The following is a 21,242-nucleotide window of genomic DNA, read 5'->3' on the forward strand; positions in this document are numbered from 1 at the left end:
GAAGGAGTGTGTGTGTGTGAGTGTGTGTGTGTGTGTTGGGGATGGGGCAAAGGGTGGGACAGAGGAAAGATTTCTCCAAATCATCAGTTGTTGTAAAGGAAAGCCTATATTTAGCTTGGCTTAGAGGGCCTGTAAATATGTATTTTGCAACACAGACAGCCATAGCCATGGGAGTTCCAGAGACATGCAGGGAGGTCGCAAAAAAAAAAAAAAAAAAAAAAAAAAGAAAGAAAGAAAGAAAGAAAGAACCAGAAAGATTAGGCAATGTATTTTGTCATCAGCAGATTCGAAGAACTCTTTCTACTGCCTGCTCCAACTGCTAATAATACACACTTCTATGTTTTGATGGTTTCTATTTTTCATCTGTTCTCTGGATCTTGTGCAGTGGGTGCCTGAGGAGGCAACTAACTCTCAGAGTCACCTTCTTCTGCCAGCTTTTGCATGACCTGCCCTGGATCAGGGGGAAAAGCATCCTGCCATCTTCTGTCCTGACTGGGCTAGTGTGGCATCCAGGACATGTGTAGCCTCCAGTACTGTCTGGTCATGGGTCCCCCATACTCAGCTCCTTGCACTTCAGGTGGTCTCAGTCCCTGAGAGATTCTGATACTTCAGGACAGTTCTACTTCAGAGAGAGACAAAGAGGGGGAGAGAGAGAGAGGGGGGGGGGAACTTTCTAATTAAAAAATAACTTATTAAGGGCTGGGGACATAGCTCAGTTGGCAGAGTGCTTACCTCCCAAGCACAAGGCTCTTGGTTCAATCCCCAGCACTGCAAAAACAAAAACGACAAAAAAATAACTTATTAGTTCTTATTTTTTAACATGTAGTTTGAAAAGTTTCTTGAAAGACAAGTTCAGAATATCAGAATCGGAATTTACAAATGCTAGCAGTGTGACATTTTTGCTCCAGGTTCTTCCCTATAATAGAAAGTGGCCATTCCAGTTTGAGTGAAGTCCTGGTTCCTTTTCCGCATCTTGCTTGCCTGTCCTTTCTACTCTCACAAGCTTGGAATACATCCTTGGTAGCTCCTAATTTTTTATTATTGTTTTATAATTGTAGCAAACTAGCATAACATAAAATTCCCCATTTTAACCATTCACAAGTGTACAAGTCAGTGGCATCAAGCACATTGACATTGTGTGACCATCACTACGGTCTCCAAAACTTTTTCTTTGTCTTCCCAAACCGTGACTCCATATTGGTCCAACAGTAACTCCCCTCCCCTCTCCCAGCGGCCCTGGCAACCACCATTCTTCTTGTTCTATGAATTTGACCACTCTGGGCATCTCATATGAGCAGAACCACACAGAATTTGTCCTTTTGTGACTAGTTCATTTCACTTAGCGTAGTGTCTTCAAGGTTCATGTGTGTCAGGGCATGTGTCCGAATTCTCTTCTTCTTGAAGGATAGTCCGGCAGGTCCGCGCTGGTACATGCTTGTAATCCCAGCAGCTCACGAGGCTGAGACAGGAGGATCACAAATTCAAAGCCAGCCTCAGCAATTTAGTGAGACCCTAAGCAATTTAGTGAGACCCTGTGTCTAAGTAAAACATAAAAAGGACTGGGGATGTGGCTCAGTAGTTAAGTGCCCTTGGGTTTAATCCCTGGTACCACAAAAAATAAAATAGCGCATAATTTCATAGTTTCCCATACCTTTAAATTTCATAGAACGGTAGTGCTTTCTGTCACTTCACAATAAGGTGATAACCATCATGCCATGTATACCATTTTGTGCCTTTTCCTACATGAGGTGTTTTTCACAATTCAGCCATGTTGATGCTTATAGCTTCAGTTTGGTCATTTTAATTTCTGTTTATTATTTGATTATGTGAATGAGCCACAATTTATGTATCAGTTTCTCCACTGACGGTTGTTTAGATCATTTCCATGTTTGGCTGCAATGAACATCCTTGGACAGCTCTCTGAACCACCTTTATTTATTTATTTATTTATTTATTTTTGCGGTACTGGGGATCGAACTCAGGGCCTTGTGCTTGTGAGGCAAGCACTCTACCAGCTGAGCTATCTCCCCAGCCCTCTGAACCACCTTTAGCGTGAAGCTCGGCGGCGGTGGGCAGGTAGGCTGACTAGTACTGACTAGTACTGCCAAACTGCTCTCTACAGTAACTAAACCACTGGTTCTCCCACAACCAGCATTTGTACAAGATGTCCTGTCTGGCCTCATCCTTGCCAACTTTTGCTCTTGTTAGATATTTTATCTTTGCCAATCTGAGGGATGTGAAGTGGTATCTCATTTGAATCTGCATTCCCTTCCTATGAGGTCAAGCTTCTTATCATGTTCATTGGCCCTCTGAATTTCCCCCGGATGAATCACTTATGTTCATATCCTTCTCTATCCTTTGTAGCTTTTGATACAAGTTACAGAGAGCCCAGCTAGAAGTGGCTTAAGCAAAAAGGATTTTCTTACATAACAGGAAGTCTTCGAGTGGGTTCCTTCTGCGACTTCAAGGACTAGGTTCTCCCATATTTCGTCTCCATTTTTCTTTCATGAGGATAATGCCGCCCTCATCATGTTTGCTTGCCTCTTAAACTGGCTCCCTCATGATCCCAAAATTGCTGCCTCAGCTCATGTATCTTGTATAGGCAGCAATATCCAGAGGTAGAAGAAAGTGGACACTTTCTTCTTAGACTCTTTCCCAGAAGCCCCACCAAGGGAATATCCATCTAGTCTTGGTGACCAGAATCGCATACAAGTCTATATCTAACCCAATCAATGACCAGAGGAAAAAAAACCTTTTGCTGTGTTTAGACTTAACAGTTCACTACTGAGACCAGGCAAAGCTCATCCTTCCCCAAAGCCCTAACCCCTGAATCAGATCAAGATTCTAGTGGGGAGAAGGGAAAGGGACATTCAAAAGATCTGTCCTTTCTTTATTGGTTTCTGGGAGGTCTTTATATATTTTGAATACTAACCTTTGATCTGTTTCATGTGCTGCCAACATTGCCACCCAGGCTGTTATTTGTCATTTTAATAGCAGAAGGCTTTTCAGGGGGTCATGTAATAAAATCAGACCGTCTTTTACAACTTGTGCCTTTTGTCTAAGAAATGCTGCTTTCCTAACCTCTAATTATTTTAAAGTTTTGTTTTTCACTTGTAGATATTTAATCCATCTGTATTTAATATTTATGGATGATGTGAAGAGTTTTCCTATGAAAAGCCAATTGTCCCAATACTCTTCATTGAATAGTCTGTTCTCTCTCACTGGGTTGCAATGCCACCACCATCATAAATCAAATCCCCACATATGCTTGCATCTGTTTCCGAGCCCTCTATTCTATTGATCCCTTTGTCTAGCAGGGCACCAATACCACACTGTTTTAATCACTATGGCTTTCAAAAAAGTCCTGGTATCTGTTAGGGTCAGGTTCCCTTCCTGTTCTTCTTCAGAATTCTTTAGCTCTTTCTTAGCCCTTTGCTCTTCCATATGAATTTTAGAATTAGTCTGCCCAGCTCTGTGAAATGTATTGGACATACATTGAATCAACAGATTAATGTGGAATCTTTTTTTTTTTTTTTTCTTTTTTCTTTTGGTACTGGGGTTTGAACCTAGGGGCACTCAACCACTGAGACACATCCCCAGCCCTTTTTTGTATTTTATTTAGAGACAGGGTCTCACTGAGTTGCTTAGGGCCTCTCTAAGTTGCTGAGGCTGGCTTTGAACTTGTGATCCTCCTGCCTTGGCCGCTGGGATTACAAGCCTGTGCCACCACATCAGGTGAGAGAATCATTGAATGAAAACAACACTGAGGAATCCCATCCCTAAACTCAACCATTCTCTACTGCTTACCATTTATTTCTTTTATAGGCTACAGTAACTTTTATTTTTCCCCTGCACAAATATCTTGAAATGTCTTGTGTAAGGTTTTCTTCCGATTTTCTATTATTTAAATTGTTTTGTGAATGACTTATTTAAAAAATGTATAATTTCTAATAAATTATTGCTAGTACACCGAAACACTAGAGTTTTGCATTTTATTTGTAGTTGGATGCTGATCTTTGTCCAGCAACCCTGCTGGGTTTTCTTAGTAACACTAATAATAATAATGCCTGTAGAAGTCTCTTGGGTTTTCTATGTAAATAATCATACCATCTACAAAAGATGTCAGAAATTGTGTCTCTTTTATGTTCTCAATCCTTTTATCAGTGAGTGCTGGCTTCTAAATTTGACCTGCCCTAGCTCTCAGGCCCTGCCAGTGGGCTGGCCCCGGGTAAGTTAGTCTTGCATTGTCTGTTATAAATAAATAAAGATCCCTTACTTTCTTCAGAGCTTTACAGTTTACAAAGCACTTTCGCTTCCATTATCTCATTGATCCTTCTTACACCCCTTTACAGAGAGGGAGTGTCTCCGAGGAAATGGCTATGACACTGACCTCCGACAGTCCCTCCCCTTCTCCGTCTTCTGGAATCTAAAGTTTGGGCAGAAGTCTCTAGCATTCTCGAACTCAGGTTTGAGAGCTTCGGGAGGTCAGAGAGTCAAGAAACCCTTTAGAGGGCTGAAATCCACTGATAAGAACGGGTTAAAAATTCTGGGTAGATCTAAGTCTTTAGGTTGGCGCCCCAAAGTGTCTGCGGGGTTAGGGGGATATGGAAATGTCCTTGGAAGTCGGAGGATTGGCCCAGATGATGGGTGGGTGGGAGACAGGTGGGGAAGAGATCATTCTGTCAGCCTCCTGCTTCCATGCTAGTTCTCCATAGGGAAGAACATTCTCTGAATAGGGAAGAGGAAGACGACTTGGGGTGCGTGGCCTTGGGTGCCCTTCTGCGTTGCCCCTTCGACCCTCGCGTTCAGCACGCATGCACCACAGTAGCGCATCCCTAAACCCGGGCGGGGCGCCCCGCCGCCCTCCGTCTCCCTCCCGCCTCTCGGCTCTCAGCTCTCGGCTCAGCGCTCCGCTCCGCCCCTCCATTGCGCAGGCGCAAGACCGGCTGGAGCCGGCGAACGCGCCCTCTCCTGGCCAACTGACCGAGTCGCATCCTTTGTTGTTGCGCTGGGGGCGACGAAGAGGATGGGGGAGAATGATGTGGGTGGAGCTTGGGAAGCAGATGCGAGAATCAGATCACAGTGACGAAAATGCCTTTCCTTTGTCCCTCACCACAACGTATAATCCCCTGTTTTAGATGCAGATAAAGAAAATATGGCCCTCAGAAATCAAGAGACTTAGGGAGACAGGCCCATGGATACTGGAGTGGAATGAGACAGAGTTGGGGATGTCGTGCACGCATTCATTCACGCAGGATTCGTTGCGAGGGAAGAGACAGTGTAGGAAGCTGGGGAGATGAACGCGGTTGGCAAAGAAGCGAAGACAGAAAACCAGTTAGGCCAGGGCAGGGCTGGGGTCGCAGGAGTGAAGCAGAGGCGAGGGAAGCTCCGGCTGAGCTTGCAGAGACAAGGCTGAGAGGCACACATGCGGAGACCTGACCCTCCAGTACCGCCCCTCCCATCCTGGCCGGATGCTCCAGCTGGTGAGGACAGCTAAACCGAGAGCTAAAGACGGGCAAAGTGGACACCAGGAGGGACGCTAGTCGCAATGGATTGAAGCAAATATATTTAAACCATAAATTCATAATTATATTAATAGCGAAAAGAAAGCTATTAGCCACGGTTTGGAGGATGCTAGGGAATCAGCCTATTATTTTGAAACTGGTAAATACAGGAAACAAATCAAACATTGACCCTGTTTTTCCTATAAGAACTGTGCCATTCAGATAACCAAATCACGAGTGAGGGGCAGTATCGATGAAGATGATGATGAATTTTAGTACCCAGGATTGAACCCAGGGGCCCTCTACTACTGATCTATATCCCCAGCCCTTTTTATTTTATTTTGAGGCAGGGTCTTGCTAAATTGCTGAGGCTGGCTTCCAACTTAAGACCCTCCTGCCTGAGTCTTCCTGGTTGCTGGGATTACAGGTATGTGCCATCATACCTGGCTCAGTTTTTCTACCTGGAAGTATTCCAGCTAGTAAAGAAAGGAATGATCGAATTTGAATATCATCATTTTTTCAAGGAAATAAGAAAACAACATCTAAACTAAAAAAGCTGATGGTGCATGATCTGCCTTCAGATGGAAGACACTTCCAGCACCTATAAAGTGGTTTTGCGGAAGAAAATTGAACCTAAATCTGATCAGGCCTCTGGATCCAACTACAATGTACAGGAAATACCATTTACGGAAAGTGCAGAGGTCAGAGGAACATGTTAAAGAACATCAGAGAGATGCAATCAGCAAAATCCAGACTGTAGAAAACTGCAGAAGAGCTTGTTCTTTCAAGGAAGGAGAGAGTACTAGGGAAAGGGTGTGAAGAAAGATGGAGAGGGGAAAGAAGAGAAGCAAGGAGGAAGGAGGAGGGAGGAGAGGAGAAAGAAAGAGATGGAAAAGGAACCTATGGATTTGGAGGGTTTTGTTTGTTAGTTGGTTGGTTTTTGAGCTTATTTTTATTTTTATTTATTTACTTATTTCTTCGGTGGTACTGGGGATTGAACCCAGGGCCTCACGCATGCCAGGGATTTGGAGATACTTAGCCTATCAATCAGTTGTAATATGTCCATCTTATTAGATCCTCATTCAAACAAATACATTGTAAAAAACAAGAACTTAGATGGGCACCTAGGCCTGTGTCCTTAGTCCCAGCTACTTAGGAGGCTGAGGCAGGAGGATCACTTGAGCCCAAGAGTTTGAGACCAGTCTGGGCAACATAATGAGATCCTATCTCTTGAAAACAAACACTTGAAATATGTTTACTATTAAGGGATTATTGATTATAGTAATAATTATGTTTTGTGATTATGTTAAAAAGAGTCATTATCTTTTAAACATATGTACTGGAACATTGACAGATGAAATTAAATGGGAGAGGGCAGAGGGCAATTGGGAGGGGCATAGATGATACTAGATTAGCCATGAGTTGATAATAGTTGAAATTAGGTGATGGATACATAGCAGCTCATTATATTATTCTGTATACTTTTTTTAAAGCTTCCAAAATAAGTTTAAAGACCCTGCCACCCCGCCCATCCCTGCCCATCCCAGGCCGAGGCTTCAACAAACAGAAAGTGCTATGTGTTCCATAGCGAGCTGAGATCCAGATAGTTTTGAGGTAGGGAGTCCATCTGGTGATCTAGGGGACTGAGGAGGCTTCCTGGTTATTTCCAGCGAGCTCCTGGACAATCCCTGTCTCTCCTGAATGGGGGTGGTATTGGGGAGGATCAGAGGGGGATTGGCTACAGCTTTTCCATTGTGGTAGGGTGACTTACGTGGGCCTGGTGACACTGGGTGCAGGCACTGCTGCCTTAAGACAGCTGAGGGTGTGAGTATGTGGCTCCAAAAATAGCAGGGGAGAGGGAGGGGAGTCACATGGGGAGCTCAGGGCCTGAGGCCTGGGCAGCTGCCCAACTTGGGCACCTCCGCCTGCCCCCATGGGCCTCTGCCTCCAGAATTGCTCTTCCTCTCTCCCTTCATCTTTGAGAAGTCAGAGAGATGCCAAGGTGATTCAGGGACAAACACCTGTCCGAGATCCACAGTGGTTGCTGACTCTGGGAATTTGGTAGCTCTCCAGAGACAGGTGAGGTGGTCAGGTGAGAAGAGAGAGGACAAAGATGACGCAACCTACCTGCCAACCCCATCTGCAGGGGCCCCAACCCCATCTGCAGGCCTACACGCTTAGGCCCAATCTAGGGTACTCCTGACATCCTTGCCGGCGTTGCGTGGTTGTGGGGTGAGGCGGGAAGCACTTTTCACTTTGAGGCCTGGAGAATGACTTACACGGATACCAAGGACCGTGGGCCACTGGCCACCCTGGGTTCCTACCTCCTTCTCTCACACCTGGGAAGAGTGCCCCTCAGCCTTCTCTGAATGGAGGCTTTGGGAGAGAAGAGCACCCTGGCTTTCTTCACGCATGGACCAAAATCCTTCAGCAGATACAGGAGGAAGGAAGGGTGCGCTGCTCATCAGCAGCTTGGCTTTGGGAAGTAATACAGCCCTGTGCCTCAGTGTTACCATCTGTAAATGGCGACAATACTAATGCTGCCTCGTGGAACCACTGTGGTATGCCACAGGGTAAGAGGTGTAAAACTACACGAGCCTTTGAGCACAGTGGCAGGCAGTTCAGCTGTCCTAACTTCACACGCAAGCTTCACGCGCCTGGATTTTGCACAGCTCTGCCTCTTTGGCACCTGGAACCTGGTGGATGCTCTGTTGTAGATAGGCTGCAAACATGATCGTGGGGATCCTCCACAATGACACTGGCAGGCAAGCATGATTCGTGCAGGCTTGTACTTGTGGACAGAGGCCTAAGAGGACAAGTGACTCGCTCAAGGCCACATCTTGGGGGTCCTCAAGGTGGGACCTATGCCCAGCCAAGCAGACTTCCAAGCCTATTCACTGAGCCCCAGCTGCACGAACCAGAGAGGACACCTCCTCTGCTCCAAGACTGGCCTCATGCAAGGCTCGCTCTTCCCAGACCTATGTGCCAGGGATGCTTGGCCTGGGAATGAGCACAAGGTGAACAGACACTTCCATTTGCCGTTCAGGAAGCTGTCACCTGTCCCTTACACATACTAGTTGCTGAGACCTGTGTCAGGTCAGGGATAGGAAGGTAAAGTGATGGTAGTGCCCTAGGAACCCAGAGCACCCACACCACCCCCACTGTGGCCTTGGATTGTGCACAGGGATGCACACAGGAGCTAAGGGGAACCTGGCCTCAGAGAGGAGGGAGCCTATCCAGACTAATCAAAGGTGAGCAGAAGAGGAAAGAGCTTATCAGCTAGGGAGGGGCAGAGTGAGATGGAGGAGCCTGTGTGTGTGTGTGTGTGTGTGTGTGTGTGTGGTGTGTCTATAGTGTAGTGGAGAGATTTAGACAGGATGAACCTGAAAGTCATCAGGAACTCAAGGACAATGGGGGCCATTAGGATTTTAGAAGGTCCCAAGTAGGCAGGTTTGTGGTTTAGAAAACACTATGGCCATGGGGAGGGGGTGACTGGAAGGACACTGTGAGGAGGGCGTCCACCCCAGATTCAGTGCCTGCTCTAGGTGGAGAAGAGGAGGGCCCTGTGGCTGAGGCTGGGACCCAGCTGCTCTGGGTCACCTCCCCAAGTCCCTCCCTCCCTCCCTCCTTTTCTCCCTGCCCCTGTCTCTGTCACTCAGTGGGCCGGCCAGGCTGGGGCAGCCATGGTAGCAGTACTAATCTGGATTCCTCTCTTTGTAGGCAAGTTGGGGACTTCCTCAGGGGGAGGCCCAGGGTGAAGGGTGGGATGAGACGGAAGAATGGGGGTCCTTAGGGGAGGGATCTGGGGAGAGTCAGGTAGGGCCTGAAGGACTTCGGGGTGTTGTTAGCATGAAGGCAGGCCAGGATCCAGGGGCTGGGAGCTGGCTCTGGGCTGTGGGGCCTGGAAGCTCTGAGGCCTGAAGGTATTCTAGGGCCGAGGTGGGCCTAACTGCACAGTCCCATAGGGTCATGGGCCCTTTAATGAGCTGGCTGGTATACTGCTTCTTCAAGGCTAAATTTGGCCCTAAGAGGGAGGGTGGGGCGGCTGAGGCCTGTCCTCTTTGCTGGGCTTCCCTTGGCCTCTAGGGTAGGCCCTGGTCTTCCCTGCATATTAGGGAAGATGGGGGGTGGGTGCTTGGGATTCCAGAATAGCTCCTTTAAAGGCTCCTTCACCCTGCTGTCCCCTCTGGCCTCCTAGACATTTAGCATGGGGTTCTTTTCAAGTGTCTTTAACACACACACCCCACATACCCCTCCCAGTCAGACATTAGTCCCTGCCCAGGGCAACACCCAAAGGGGGCCTAAAATGAGGGGTGGAAAGATTGTTGAAGGGGGAGCCCTCCCATAAATCCAACATGCCCTCCTTTGCTGGGGGTCAGCAGAGGAGACCCCTTCTCTCAGCTTTTTAGGAGCAGGGACTTGGTGGGGAAGGGAGCTTATCCTCAGACAGGACAGAGGCCATCTGTCCTGTTTGGGGTTTGTGGGGTGCCCTCAGGTGTCCTGGCAGGATTGGGGGGCACTGAGGCCCAGCAGATTACCCTGCACCCACTGGTGGGTCGTGTCTTTGTGCACACACTGGATCACGCGACCTTCCTGCGCCTTCCTGAACACGTCGGTGAGTGGGGCCTGGTGGACACCTGGTGGGCTGGGGTGGCCTTGCCCTGGGCTCTGGTCATGAATCCAATCCCCTCTCCTTTCCTCCACCAGCTGTCCCGCCCACCGTGCGCATCACCTACCATGCCCACCTGCAGGGACACCCAGACCTGCCCCGGTGGCTCCGCTACACCCAGCGCAGCCCCTATCACCCTGGTTTCCTCTACGGTACTGCCACTGCAGAAGATTGTGGACGCCAGGTCATCGAGGTGCCAGCAGGGACCCTCGGAACCTCCGAGGGGCAGCCTCACCAGCTGGGATTGGGTGTTCCTTCACGTTCATTGACATATAATTTATATTACCTCTAACTTAGTTTCCTTATAGTTCTCTCTGCCAGGCCCAGCTGTCCCACGTTCCCCGCTAAACCCACATCGCTCTTGCTACCCTCCAGGTCACAGCCTACAACCGCGACAGCTTTGATACCACTCGGCAGAGGCTGCTGCTATTGATTGGGGACCCGGAAGGTATCTTCAGCCCCAACCCACTCTTTCCCCACTCATGCCAATCTTGGGGGACCTCCCCTGGGAGGGGGCATGGTTGTGGACAGGAGAGGCTTGGAAAGCAGTAGAGAGAGGGGAGAAGCCAGATGTGACGGTGATAGCTTTTCGGGAATGAGCGCTGGCTGGGGTTCCATCTCAGTTTGTGCTATTGGTCACTCTGCCCACAGATGGCAAGACTGGATGAGTCACTGAGGCCATGGGGGTCCGGGAAGGGCATTAGAGACCTGTGATGTACAGGGTGCTGGGGGCGGGAAGGTGTGTGTGGGGAGTGGGAAGGAGCTTAGGGGCGGCTTGGGAAAGATCTGGGGGTGCAGAGCTAGGGCTGGGGCGGCCTGAAGTGTTCACCTGGCTTCCCAGGCCCCTGGCTGCCTTACCAAGCTGAGTTCCTGGTGCGCAGCCATGACGTGGAGGAGGTGCTGCCCTCGACGCCCGCCAACCGCTTCCTCACAGCCTTGGCGGGGCTCTGGGAGCCCGGGGAACTCCAGCTGCTCAACGTCACTTCTGCCTTGGACCGAGGGGGCCGTGTCCCTCTTCCCATTGAGGGCCGTAAGGAAGGGTCAGTGTGCGTCCAGCAGGGCTTCCTAAAGGAGAGGCTGCCCACTTTGGGTCAGGGTGCTGGGCATGAAACGGTCCCCCTAATTTCCAGGTAGGGCTTCACCACCAGCGCACATCCTCCTTGCATGACCATCTCCTGGAGTCACATGGCTGTCCAGTCACCTCCAGTCAACCCCTTGCCTCCTTCTTGTCCTTCATGGGCCCCAACCCATTACCCTGAATTCTGCACTTCCCGCAGATCCGTCCGAGAACATCCCTGAGGGAATAAAGAGTGGGGTGCTCTGTGTCACCATTACCCCAGCTCCCAGGGAGGGGAGGCTGGGATATCTGCTGGGCCCCAGCTGCACCATGCTTCTGCCCCACTCCCCATCCCACCCCCAGGCCCCTGCCTACAAGCAGGTCAGCATCAACACCTTTTGCAGAGTGGTACCCATGCCCCCAACCCCATGCTGTTGACAGTGGTTTCCACTTGTGCCCAGGGTGTACATCAAGGTGGGCTCTGCCTCACCCTTCTCTACCTGCCTGAAGATGGTCGCCTCCCCTGACAGCCACGCCCGCTGTGCCCAGGGCCAGCCTCCACTTCTGTCCTGCTATGACAACCTGGCACCTCACTTCCGTGTTGACTGGTGCAATGTGTCCCTGGTGAGGAGTGACCCTGACTCCAGGCCTGGGTGTGGGGCATGGTCCCCTCAAGTTTCTCCCTCTCCACTGCGTCTCACTCCAGCCTTTCTAACTTTTCCAGTCCTGTGTGTGTCCCTGGTCTCAGTCTCAGCTTTAGTCTGTGCTCTCAGTCTTGTTCACAACACACACACACACACACACACACACACACACACACACACACACACCCTGAAGTTCTACCTTCTCCCACAAGAGGGCGACAGAGTCTACAATCCACATCTGGGGTCTCTAGCTCCTAGTTTCCCAGATCTGCCCAGCCCAACAGCTAAACCCAGCAATTAACTACCCATAAGGCAGTTCCCAAACCCTTTGCCCCCTGAGAGCTTCTGTATGACAGCTTTGCTTCCCTCTGAGGTGCCAGTTAGCATACACACCTGCTGTAGAAGCAGGTAGTTTCCAAGTTATAAACCAAGGAGGCTCACTACAGCGCTTTGGCCTGTTGAGGGTCCCTGGAGATTCCAATTCCCAGGATAGAAACCGCTGGTATCCTCTGCTCCTGGGAATGGACCAACAGGCAGGGACTCATTCATGGACCCACAATCAGGGACTCGTCACCGAAGACATCTGAGCACTCGCTATGTGCTGGGCATTGCATAGTAAGCATGTTTCAACCTCACAGTTCCACTGTGATCACTCTGAGTTTACAGAGGAGGAAACTCAGGTACAGAGGCAAGCCACCCTGGTGTAGCTCTAAACTGAGTCAGGACTCACACCTAGGCAGTCAAGACCCTAGAACTGGATGCTAACCATTGTACAATGCTGCTTCTCCTAGGGTTGGCCTCCCTTGTCTCCTGGTCCAGTGTTTGTCCTGCTAGGTCACATGAGCTAGGAGCAGCAGACAGGAAGAAATCCTGTGGTTGCATGGGGTGACAGAACAGCCCTGCAACCTCTGCCCTGTCCCTGGAGGGCTCTGTGTCTAGCCAGCAGCTTCTGGGTCAGCCTTGGGCTCTCTGTGCAGGTGGATAAGTCAGTGCCAGAGCCCGTGGATGAGCTGCCCACCCCAGGCGATGGGATCCTGGAGCACGACCCCTTCTTCTGCCCGCCCACTGAGGCTACTGCCCGAGACTTCCTAGCAGACTTCCTGGTCACCCTCCTGGTGCCTCTGTTGGTGGCCCTGCTGCTCACCCTGCTGCTGGCCTACATCATGTGCTGCCGGCGGGAAGGACGGTGAGTGTGGGCAATGGAGGCCAGGGTGGTGCTCACATCGTGGGACCCCTGTGGCCCTTGTGCTATGTGCGACCCCCTAAGGGAGTGGGGTTCTCAGTCAGAGGAAGAGTGAGGGACCCCTTTATGGGCAACTGGGACTCTAGGCCTGCCTGTCCTGGAACCAGAAGAGATTATGATGAACACACACAAAAATCAATACACATTGCAGCCCTGGGGTCACCCTGGGGTGAGCCCAGAGCAGGACTAACCCTCTCCCTCTCTTTTCCACAGGTTGAAGAGAGACCTGGCCACCTCTGAGTAAGTAGGAGAAAGCTGAGGGCTGGGTGGGAACCCCCTTGACTGTTACATTGGGTCCTCCAACCTCCATGAGCAACAGAGACAAACCAGATTACTCTGAGATGATGGGGACCACCCTTGAACTCTGAACCCTGACCCCAGGCCGACTGATCTTGCACAATTTTCTGGTCATAGAAGAGTCTGTTGTAACAAAGGGGAAGGGGACCTGTCACTATGCAGGGGAAAGTGCTTGAGAAGCTCCCAGCCAGCCTCCCACCCACCCACCCACCCCCTCCAGGCTGAGCTCTACAGTGACTCCATCGGCCTTTCTGGCCTCAGATTCTCCATGTGCAAGAGGTTGTAGGTGGAGCTGACGGCTCTGCATGCTTTCCGTTCTGCCTGCTCGTCCCAAATCCCTCTTACTCTTATTTTGCTCCAGGTTCCCCCTACATGGCCTTGCCCCTCCTTCCAAATGCCCAGCCCTCTCCCTCTCCCTGAGCTCAAAGATTCCAGAAGGCCAGAGTGAATAAGTTGGGATCTTTTTTATTCTCACTGCCCTGAGCCTGTGGCTGCCCGGCACTCCGGCCTGCTTGGCTGGCCTGCCTTGTTAATGGCGGCGGCATTTGGCCACCCTGCGAACCCCCTTGAAAAGCCGCTTGTGGCCCTGTTTGGAGCCCAGTAGTGACCTGTGCTGCCCAGACCGGCGCTGCCCAGACCGGCGCTGGCTGGACCGCCGCCGCTGCTGTCTTCTCTTGGCCTTAAGCTTGGAGGCCTGCTTCTTGCCCAGGCGGAAGGAGCCTGAGGTTCCCCTGCCGGTCACCTGCTGGAGCATACCGTTGTCCACCAGCTTCTTGAGCACACGCTTGAAACGCCAGATGTTGTGGGTCATGTTGTAGCCATTGCTGGTGACAGCCTTCTTCAGAGCGGCCAGGGATACACGGTTGCGTGTCCCTTTGTCTGCCATAGCCCTCATGATCACCTTGGACATACTGGGCTTCCGGTGGGCTTTGGGGGAGGGGCCGTGTCCATTCTCACTCTTGTTAGGGACTCCTGATGCACTGGCCTGCCGGCCTCCACCCATGGTAGCGTTTGAGGCCGAGGGTATAGATGGGGACTGCAGCGAAGTGTCTTTCTGCATCTCTCCCTGGGATGGCTGAAGGGAGCTCGGTGCGGGGACCTCCAGGATGGCGGCCGGAAGTCTCCACTGCCTCGCACTCTGTGGTGGGCGAGCTGCGTCCTGGCTCCCGGTCTCCTCAGAGGCTTCCTTGTAGGGCTTCGGCCACGCCTTCCCCTGGGTGGCCAGGAGGAGGACCGAGGTGATCACCCACGGTTGGCCTCAGCAGACTTATGCTGTGGGTTCAAGGGCTGGTGAGTTTATCTCTGCGGTGACCTCAGGGAGACATTGTGAGGCCGCCAGAATCCTGCAGGGGTCACAGTGGCCCCATTGTTTCTTCCTGGGTGGGGCAGACAGGAGGGCAGCCTGATGTGTGGGCATCTGACCTGCCAGGTGCCCGGTGGAGGAGGGCTGTGTCTGTGTGGGCCGATGGATGGGTCCACACTGGTGTGCACGCACATACCTACACGTGCGCAGAGAACTTCAGGGTGTTCCCAGCCCTCAGCTTTAACCGCCCCCATCTTGATCGGGCCATCTCTGCCCTCTGGGTCTTTGTTCCTCTGAGTCGGAGGATACAAACATTTAAACAGCAGAATTATGCCCACACCATTTTTATGGGGAATATGGTTTCCAGAGTACACAGAAATGTAATTCCTTGATCTATGTAAGTCAATTTCATAGCTCAAATAACTCTCTAGGCGAAGCAGTCCAAAGGCTTTGCTTTTATTTTCTATGTTCATTTTTTTTTTTTTTTGCAGACTCCCCCTCCCCCCAAGTTGAGATCAATGATTTTCCATGTAAATTTCACGAGGAAGATTTTGTTCCTCAGTTTTGGAGGGCTGTACCCAATTCCAACAATGGTATCTTTGTTGGGGGTTTTCTCTTGTGACCAGTATTTTCTTTGCCTCCAGCTTTCCTGGGTCAAATGTGTAGTTCTGATATTGTCGGGAAAATCAGCTTCCCTGGTCAATCTGGAATCAATAACTGATTTTGCCATGCGTGATATTAGCCTTTATCGTTTCGGGTTTTGTGCCGTTTATTTCCACCACATTCAGTTGTTCTGCTTTGTTTGATGTCTGCCATTTTCCAAATTATCCACAAATTGTGATTCTATGGCCTATTTTTCACTTGTATCAGATTTTACTGGTGACAGAGTCCTCCAGGCCCCAGTGACACTGTGCCAGGTGCAGGGCCTAGAGGGTCACATATTGACTGGGTGAGACCTCGGGCCACCTGTGTGTGGGAATGCCTGTCTGCACATCCCTCTTTTCTAGTGCTGATGTGGAAGCCCTGTGAGGGAAGCACCTAGGGGTCTGGTATCTGCTTTTGTGCTACAAAAACATCCCAGAACATTTTTCCACCTGTGTGTGGCAGAGTAATGAGACCCGGATGTGGAGCGGGGTGGGAGGGGCCCACTGACTGAGTCCCTTCCTCTCCGGGCATCACCTGGCTCCCCACCTCAGCATCCAAACACTTCTCCACCTTCCCCCTCAGCCTCTCCTTGCCCAGGAATGGAAAATTGTGTGTTGGAGAACTCCATTTGCCAAATTCCAGACTCAAGAGCTCATCTTAACCTTCCCCTGGCCTCACTCGGTGATAGAGCTTCTTCTTCCCCGACCTGGCCGGGCTTCCCCTGGGGAGTGCGTCCCATTCCGTGCGAGGCGGCACATCTTTCTGTCGTCTAACCTCTCAGGCTCTAAATGGGGCCCTGACTGAAACTAGGCCAGGGGTGGGGATGATTTTCCCTCCCGCATCTGATCAGTACCTGAGTGGCAAGTGAGGTTGCTTCAACCTGCCCAGGGCCCCAGCCACTTTTATTAAAATCAATTCTTATTGTTTATGATGAAAAGTCCCTGCTCTAAATGTCCTGGGAACCTGGTGGTCCAGGGAAATGTCACCAAGCTGGGCCAATAAGGGACTGGGGATATAGCTCAGTTGGTAGAGTGCTTGCCTTGCAAGCACAAGGCCCTGGGTTCAATCCCCAGCACCGGAAAGAAAAAAAAGCTGGGCCAACAAATATGGACGGGTTCATGTAAAAAGGGCTTGGAAACACTCCTGGGGTAGGTTTCCTATAACCATAGATACTGCTGGCTACAAGCCTGACCAGGAGATGGCCCAGGTGCTTTTCCTGGATTAACTCATTTAATTCATATAACTCCATTGCTGGTGAGGAAATGGAAGCACAGAGGAGTTGTCATTTGCTCAAGGTCACATAGTAGTAAGCAGTGGAACCTAGGTTCCAACCTGAAGGCTGTCCTCCTGTTTAACTGTGGTTCTCTCCTGCTTCTCAGAAGAACTGAAACTTGGCCCTACAGCAGAAAGCAGGTGCACGAGAGCATCAACTGAAAGTAATGCTGAGTCTTCTGAGGAGGACCACAGAAGCTGGAGCTCAGGAAGGACTTCCCCATAGGTGTGGCCACTCAGTGCTGTTGGGACTTCCAACCACTGAGGGTGGAGCCTGAGGCTGGGCCTAAAGGAGCCCTGGTCTGAAACAGACAGGGACAAGGGTCAGTGATGGAGTAGGTTGAGCTGGGGCTGAGAGGGGGACAGGGTATAAAGAGGGCAGAGAGCAGGCCTAAGGAGCCAAATTATGAGATGCCCATGACTTGGCAGGACATGGGGAAGGTGTTCCTGGGAGGGGAGACAGCTTGGCCAAAGCTAGGAAGTGAGAGAAGGCCAAAGAGAAGGTAGGTTTACCAGACAGACACAGGGACAGGAGGGAAGGGAGAGGGTTAGATGATCCGTGTTTGGAACCAGTATCGAGAGAAGGAGCTCAGTGCTAGAAGGGATAGGAGTCATCAGAATATAAAAGCAGAATACAGTCAGGCTTGGCAAGAGCATGCCTGTAATCCCAGCAACTCAGGAGGCTGAGGCAGGACAGGTGCAAATTTGAGGCTTGGCAATATAACAAGGCCCTAAGCAACTTAGTGAGACCTCGTCTCAAAATAAAAAATAAGGGGATGTAGCTCAGTGTCAGAGCTCCCCTGGGTTCAATTCCCAGTATGGAGAATAAAATAAAATAACAACGTTAAAAAACAAACCCAAAAAACCAAAACGTAGAAAATAAAGCCTAGAAGACGCTGGCCTCTCCAAATATATCCACTGTGGATATATTCAAGGCTGGTATCTCATGAAAGCTTACCCTGTGCTGCCCACTCTTCTAAACCAAGTCACATTTTCTCATTTAATCTTCAGGACAATCTGGAGGGTGGGCATTATTATCCCAATTTACTGTTGAGGAAACAGCCACAGTGTGGTTAAGCAACTTGCTGAGAACACATAGCTTTGAGCACAAGCCGTCGGCACTCAGAGCCTGTACCCCAATCACTGGGCACAAATGAACACCATGGAGTGTCCTGTTTGTTCCCTGATCCCACATTCTGTGTTTAAGCCCCCTCACCGCCCCCCACAAAGAAGTGGTGGGGCAGCCTGCAGGGTGGCTCAGGGGAGTGCCAGGCTAGGCCCTGGCAGGCCAACTCTGAGACTTGACGTCCCCTCGCCCTGTGCCTCCAGTATCCAGATGCTTCACCATTTCACCATTCATGGGAACACAGAGGAGCTGCGGCAGATGGCAGCCACCCGCCAGGTGCCCCGGCCTCTCTCCACTGAGCCCATGTTCAACGTGCGCACAGGCCAGCGGCTGCCTCCCTGCGTGGATAGTGCCCAGGTGCCCCTCATCCTGGACCAGCACTGAGCGCCCTGCCAGGTAGGTCCAGCTGGGCCGTGCCAGCCTCATTTCAGGAAAGAAGATGGCCTGTGTCTCAAAGCTGGGGCGATGAGGTCAGGGGAAGGGGCACAGAGATCTGCCTGTTCCTGTGAGGCGGCCGCAGGCAGCGGGTGCTCAGCAGCGTCAAGGTTAGACCTCCCACTGCCAAGCACTCGGGGTCAGAGGGTCAGGGTGGGAAAGGCAGGCAAATTGGGCTCTCTCCGTCCTCCTGTCTGTCTCCCCCTGCTTCTAGTTCCAGCCCTGGCCTCAGGCTTCTTTTTCTCTCCACTCAGAGAGCTGCTGACCCATGGCCACATCCCACTGGTTAATGCTGGCTCCTGGCCCAGTTGGACTGCAGGCTCTGAACAAGCAGGGATGAGGTGGGAAGGACCACGGGTGTTTGGAGTCAGGACCTCCGGAATAAAATACTTGCTGCCCTGCTCATATGTTGCTGCCCACATGCTCCTCCCAGCGGCCTCCCACTGTCCTCACTGTCTACATTTCCCCTTTGACCTTTTGGGAGTCCCCAAAGGCTGACAGCCTACTCTGGACTCCTAGCATTTTGCTGTTTTCTCGAATTTTCTGGAAGAGGGAAGGACCTGCTATATGCGACCCTCATATGAACCTGACCATGAGAGATGCCTGGATCATTATGCCCATTTTATGGACAAGAAAACTGAGAACTATGGAGAGTAAGTGATTTTTCCCAAGGTCACAAAGCAAGCAGGTGGCAAGGTTTGGATTCGAACCTGGCACATCTGCCCACACTGCTTGCAGAGGACAGAGGGGCTTGCAAAGCAGAAGATCCAGGCTCTGACCTAGAAACTTAGTCAACACCTGTCACAATCCCTTGGAGGGAGTCCCTTTGTAGGTTGTGTTGAGAGAGAAGCCAATATAGAAAGGGAGAGAGGTTTGAAGGCAGGACAGAACGCCCTAGGTTTGAAGGCTCCTGGTGGCTCCTCCAGAGAAGGACCAGGTGCAGAGAATCCGGCAGCCTAGAACACTTGTTGAACTGAGTGCCACCAGAGTATCTTGTCCCCAGGAGCCCGGGAGAGCTCAGCTGGCCATGCAGAGCCCCAAGGTTATTTTTCCATGTGGCAACAACCAAAGTGGGCCAGCTACTGCCATCTGTGCTGCATCCAGTCTCACGTTTTACCACTCCCATGTGAGGGCAGGTCTGAGACCAAACCTGAGAGGCGACCCAGATACAGGGGGGGACAGCAGAGGAGCAAAGACTCGTGGCTCAGGTTTCTCTTGGTGGCAACTGCAAGAGAATCCAGCAAGAGCCTAGCACCTAGCACCCTAGCCGGCTTCAGCCCTTCTCCGCTGGGGGGACCCCAGCATTCCCTTACCCACACACATCCCGCCTGCTGCAGTTCTGGTCCCTGCCCTACTGGCATATTCTCAAAGAGGCCTCCCTGCCTGCCTTTGGCCTTGGGGCCCTTTCACAGCCCTCCTTGCTCTCTGAGAGATGCCTCTCAGGCTTACCGTGACACAACGTGTGAGCTCAGTGAACGCTGGCTGAGGGGTGGCTCTAGGTGCCCAGTCCTTACCCACATGGGCACATACACTTGTGCCAGCTCTGTGCCTCTGCCAGCCTCCATGAATGCTAATGACGCAATGTTCTGTGCATTAATTAACTAGCTAATGGATATGGTGCACTGGGGGCAGGGGCAGAAGAAGCTTTAGCGATAGGCTTGCTCAGCCCTTTGCCCAGAGAGGAGGAACAGCCTCTTTAAGAACCAGGCACAAACTCAGACGGACACAGCCTGCCTCTGCTTCTCGTTTGCCGTCTCCTTCCTCCCGGGCCCATCATCTGACGGAAAGCACAGGAGCTGCATGGAATCTACTTAGACTGGAGGCTTAGAGCAGCCAGCCTGCTGCCTGGGCTGGCTCCCTCCACCCTGGCCCCTTGAGGAGGGGACGGCAGTCTCCCCAGTCACCATCTTGCCCCTGCAGCCAGGCAGACCTTGGCCCTCCTCTGTGCTCTTCCTGTATTGGCCAGAGACGAGGGACTGTGAGGCCAGCTCCCCCTCCTCCTGCTTCCCGGCCCTGCCTTGGGGTCTTGGCAGCGCCTTCCTCCCTGCTCAGCTCCAAGGAGCACACGGGAGTCTGGCTGCCTGCCTGAGAGGAAGTGGCCCAGACAAGTAGCCGGGAGGATGGCGTGACTGCAGAGGACAGAGAGTCGTGCCCAGGCACACGCGCACGAACAGCCAGCTGCCCAGTGGCGCCCGGGGAGGACACAGTCACACTTAGTGTGCTCTGCCACTGCGCAGCAGCCCCTCCCAGGAGGGCAAGATTCTACCCAGTGGTCCCACCCCACCCCCCACAGGCCCTGACCAACCCCACCTCCACCCCAAGACAGCCCCACACTCTGCCATCCTGTCTCCCCCAGGCCCACGGCTGGGCCTGACAAGACCTGACGCACATGGCCTGACTCTTTACACATTTCCTCACCACCTTCAATTGGCCAGACCTGGGGACACAGGGCACCACCTACGGCAGGCCCCAGCCCCCGTAGGCGCACTTCCCCAGAGCAGGACCCAGTCAGGGCTTTGCCGCCCTTCAGCTGCCGCAACCACTGAGAGTTAGTTCATACCTGCCGTGGGGCTGTTGTGAGGGTGGCTCCCGGGGTGGCCACAATCTCTCCAGCTCCATTTCCACCTATGCCTTCTGAAAAGTTCCCTTTTTCCCTGCGAATTTAAGGTGGAAGCTTAGATTTGCACCCTCCTGGATACAGAACTGCTACATATTGCTACATTGGTGCTGCCACACTGCCAGGGAGCACTTGAAAGTGCCTGGTCCAAACAGATGTGCTGTAAGTGGAAGGATGAAATTTTGGGATATACCAGGTTAAATAAAAAACATTATTAAAAATCAGTTTTGCCTGTTTCTATTTTTCTTTTTTTAACATGGCCGCTAGGCAATACAAAATGACATGTGCGGCTCATATTCAATTTTTATGGGAAGGTGCAGGTTCCATTTCAGATCAACTCAGGCCTAGAACTCAATCCTTTCCATGCTTTCTGTGTTCCCCTGCTCTTCCAGGCCTCCTGCTGGCATCCAAGAAGCCCTGGTGGGGAGCA

General features: G+C 51.5%; 2 protein-coding genes and 1 long non-coding RNA gene across 5 annotated transcripts; 1 reads left to right on the plus strand and 2 right to left on the minus strand.

Annotated features, from left to right (window-relative positions):
• Positions 1-275: 275 nt before the first annotated feature.
• Positions 276-7,323, minus strand: LOC124980999 (uncharacterized). Of its 2 annotated transcripts, none has more exons than XR_007107905.1 (3): positions 7,276-7,323; positions 733-768; positions 276-619 (listed from the first exon to the last, which is right to left on the minus strand). It is a non-coding gene; the product is annotated as an uncharacterized LOC124980999 (long non-coding RNA). The 2 variants fall into 2 exon arrangements; XR_007107906.1 differs by lacking the exon at positions 7,276-7,323 and adding an exon at positions 878-1,068.
• A 1,828-nt stretch (positions 7,324-9,151) lies between these two features.
• On the plus strand, positions 9,152-21,024 carry Sgca (sarcoglycan alpha). 2 transcript variants are annotated; one of them, XR_007107904.1, is made up of 11 exons: positions 9,152-9,224; positions 10,000-10,119; positions 10,212-10,366; positions 10,549-10,621; positions 11,015-11,213; positions 11,692-11,854; positions 12,852-13,060; positions 13,331-13,357; positions 17,964-18,156; positions 18,450-18,848; positions 20,863-21,020. XR_007107904.1 is itself a non-coding variant. In XM_047547139.1 (10 exons), exons 1-9 carry the CDS (start codon positions 9,188-9,190, stop codon positions 18,142-18,144), a joined length of 1,164 nt encoding a protein of 387 aa, XP_047403095.1. In that variant the 5' UTR covers positions 9,152-9,187; the 3' UTR covers positions 18,145-18,156; positions 18,450-21,024. The 2 variants fall into 2 exon arrangements, 1 of the variants encoding a protein (XP_047403095.1); XM_047547139.1 differs by having other exon boundaries at positions 18,450-21,024.
• LOC124980998 (spermatid-specific linker histone H1-like protein) lies at positions 13,876-16,447 on the minus strand. Its single transcript, XM_047547140.1, has one exon. It carries the CDS (start codon positions 14,472-14,474, stop codon positions 13,944-13,946), a length of 531 nt encoding a protein of 176 aa, XP_047403096.1. The 5' UTR covers positions 14,475-16,447; the 3' UTR covers positions 13,876-13,943.
• Positions 21,025-21,242: the final 218 nt, after the last annotated feature.

This window comes from Sciurus carolinensis, chromosome 3 (genome assembly GCF_902686445.1).
Source record: "Sciurus carolinensis chromosome 3, mSciCar1.2, whole genome shotgun sequence".
In the NCBI taxonomy this organism is placed as follows: Eukaryota; Metazoa; Chordata; class Mammalia; order Rodentia; family Sciuridae; genus Sciurus; species Sciurus carolinensis.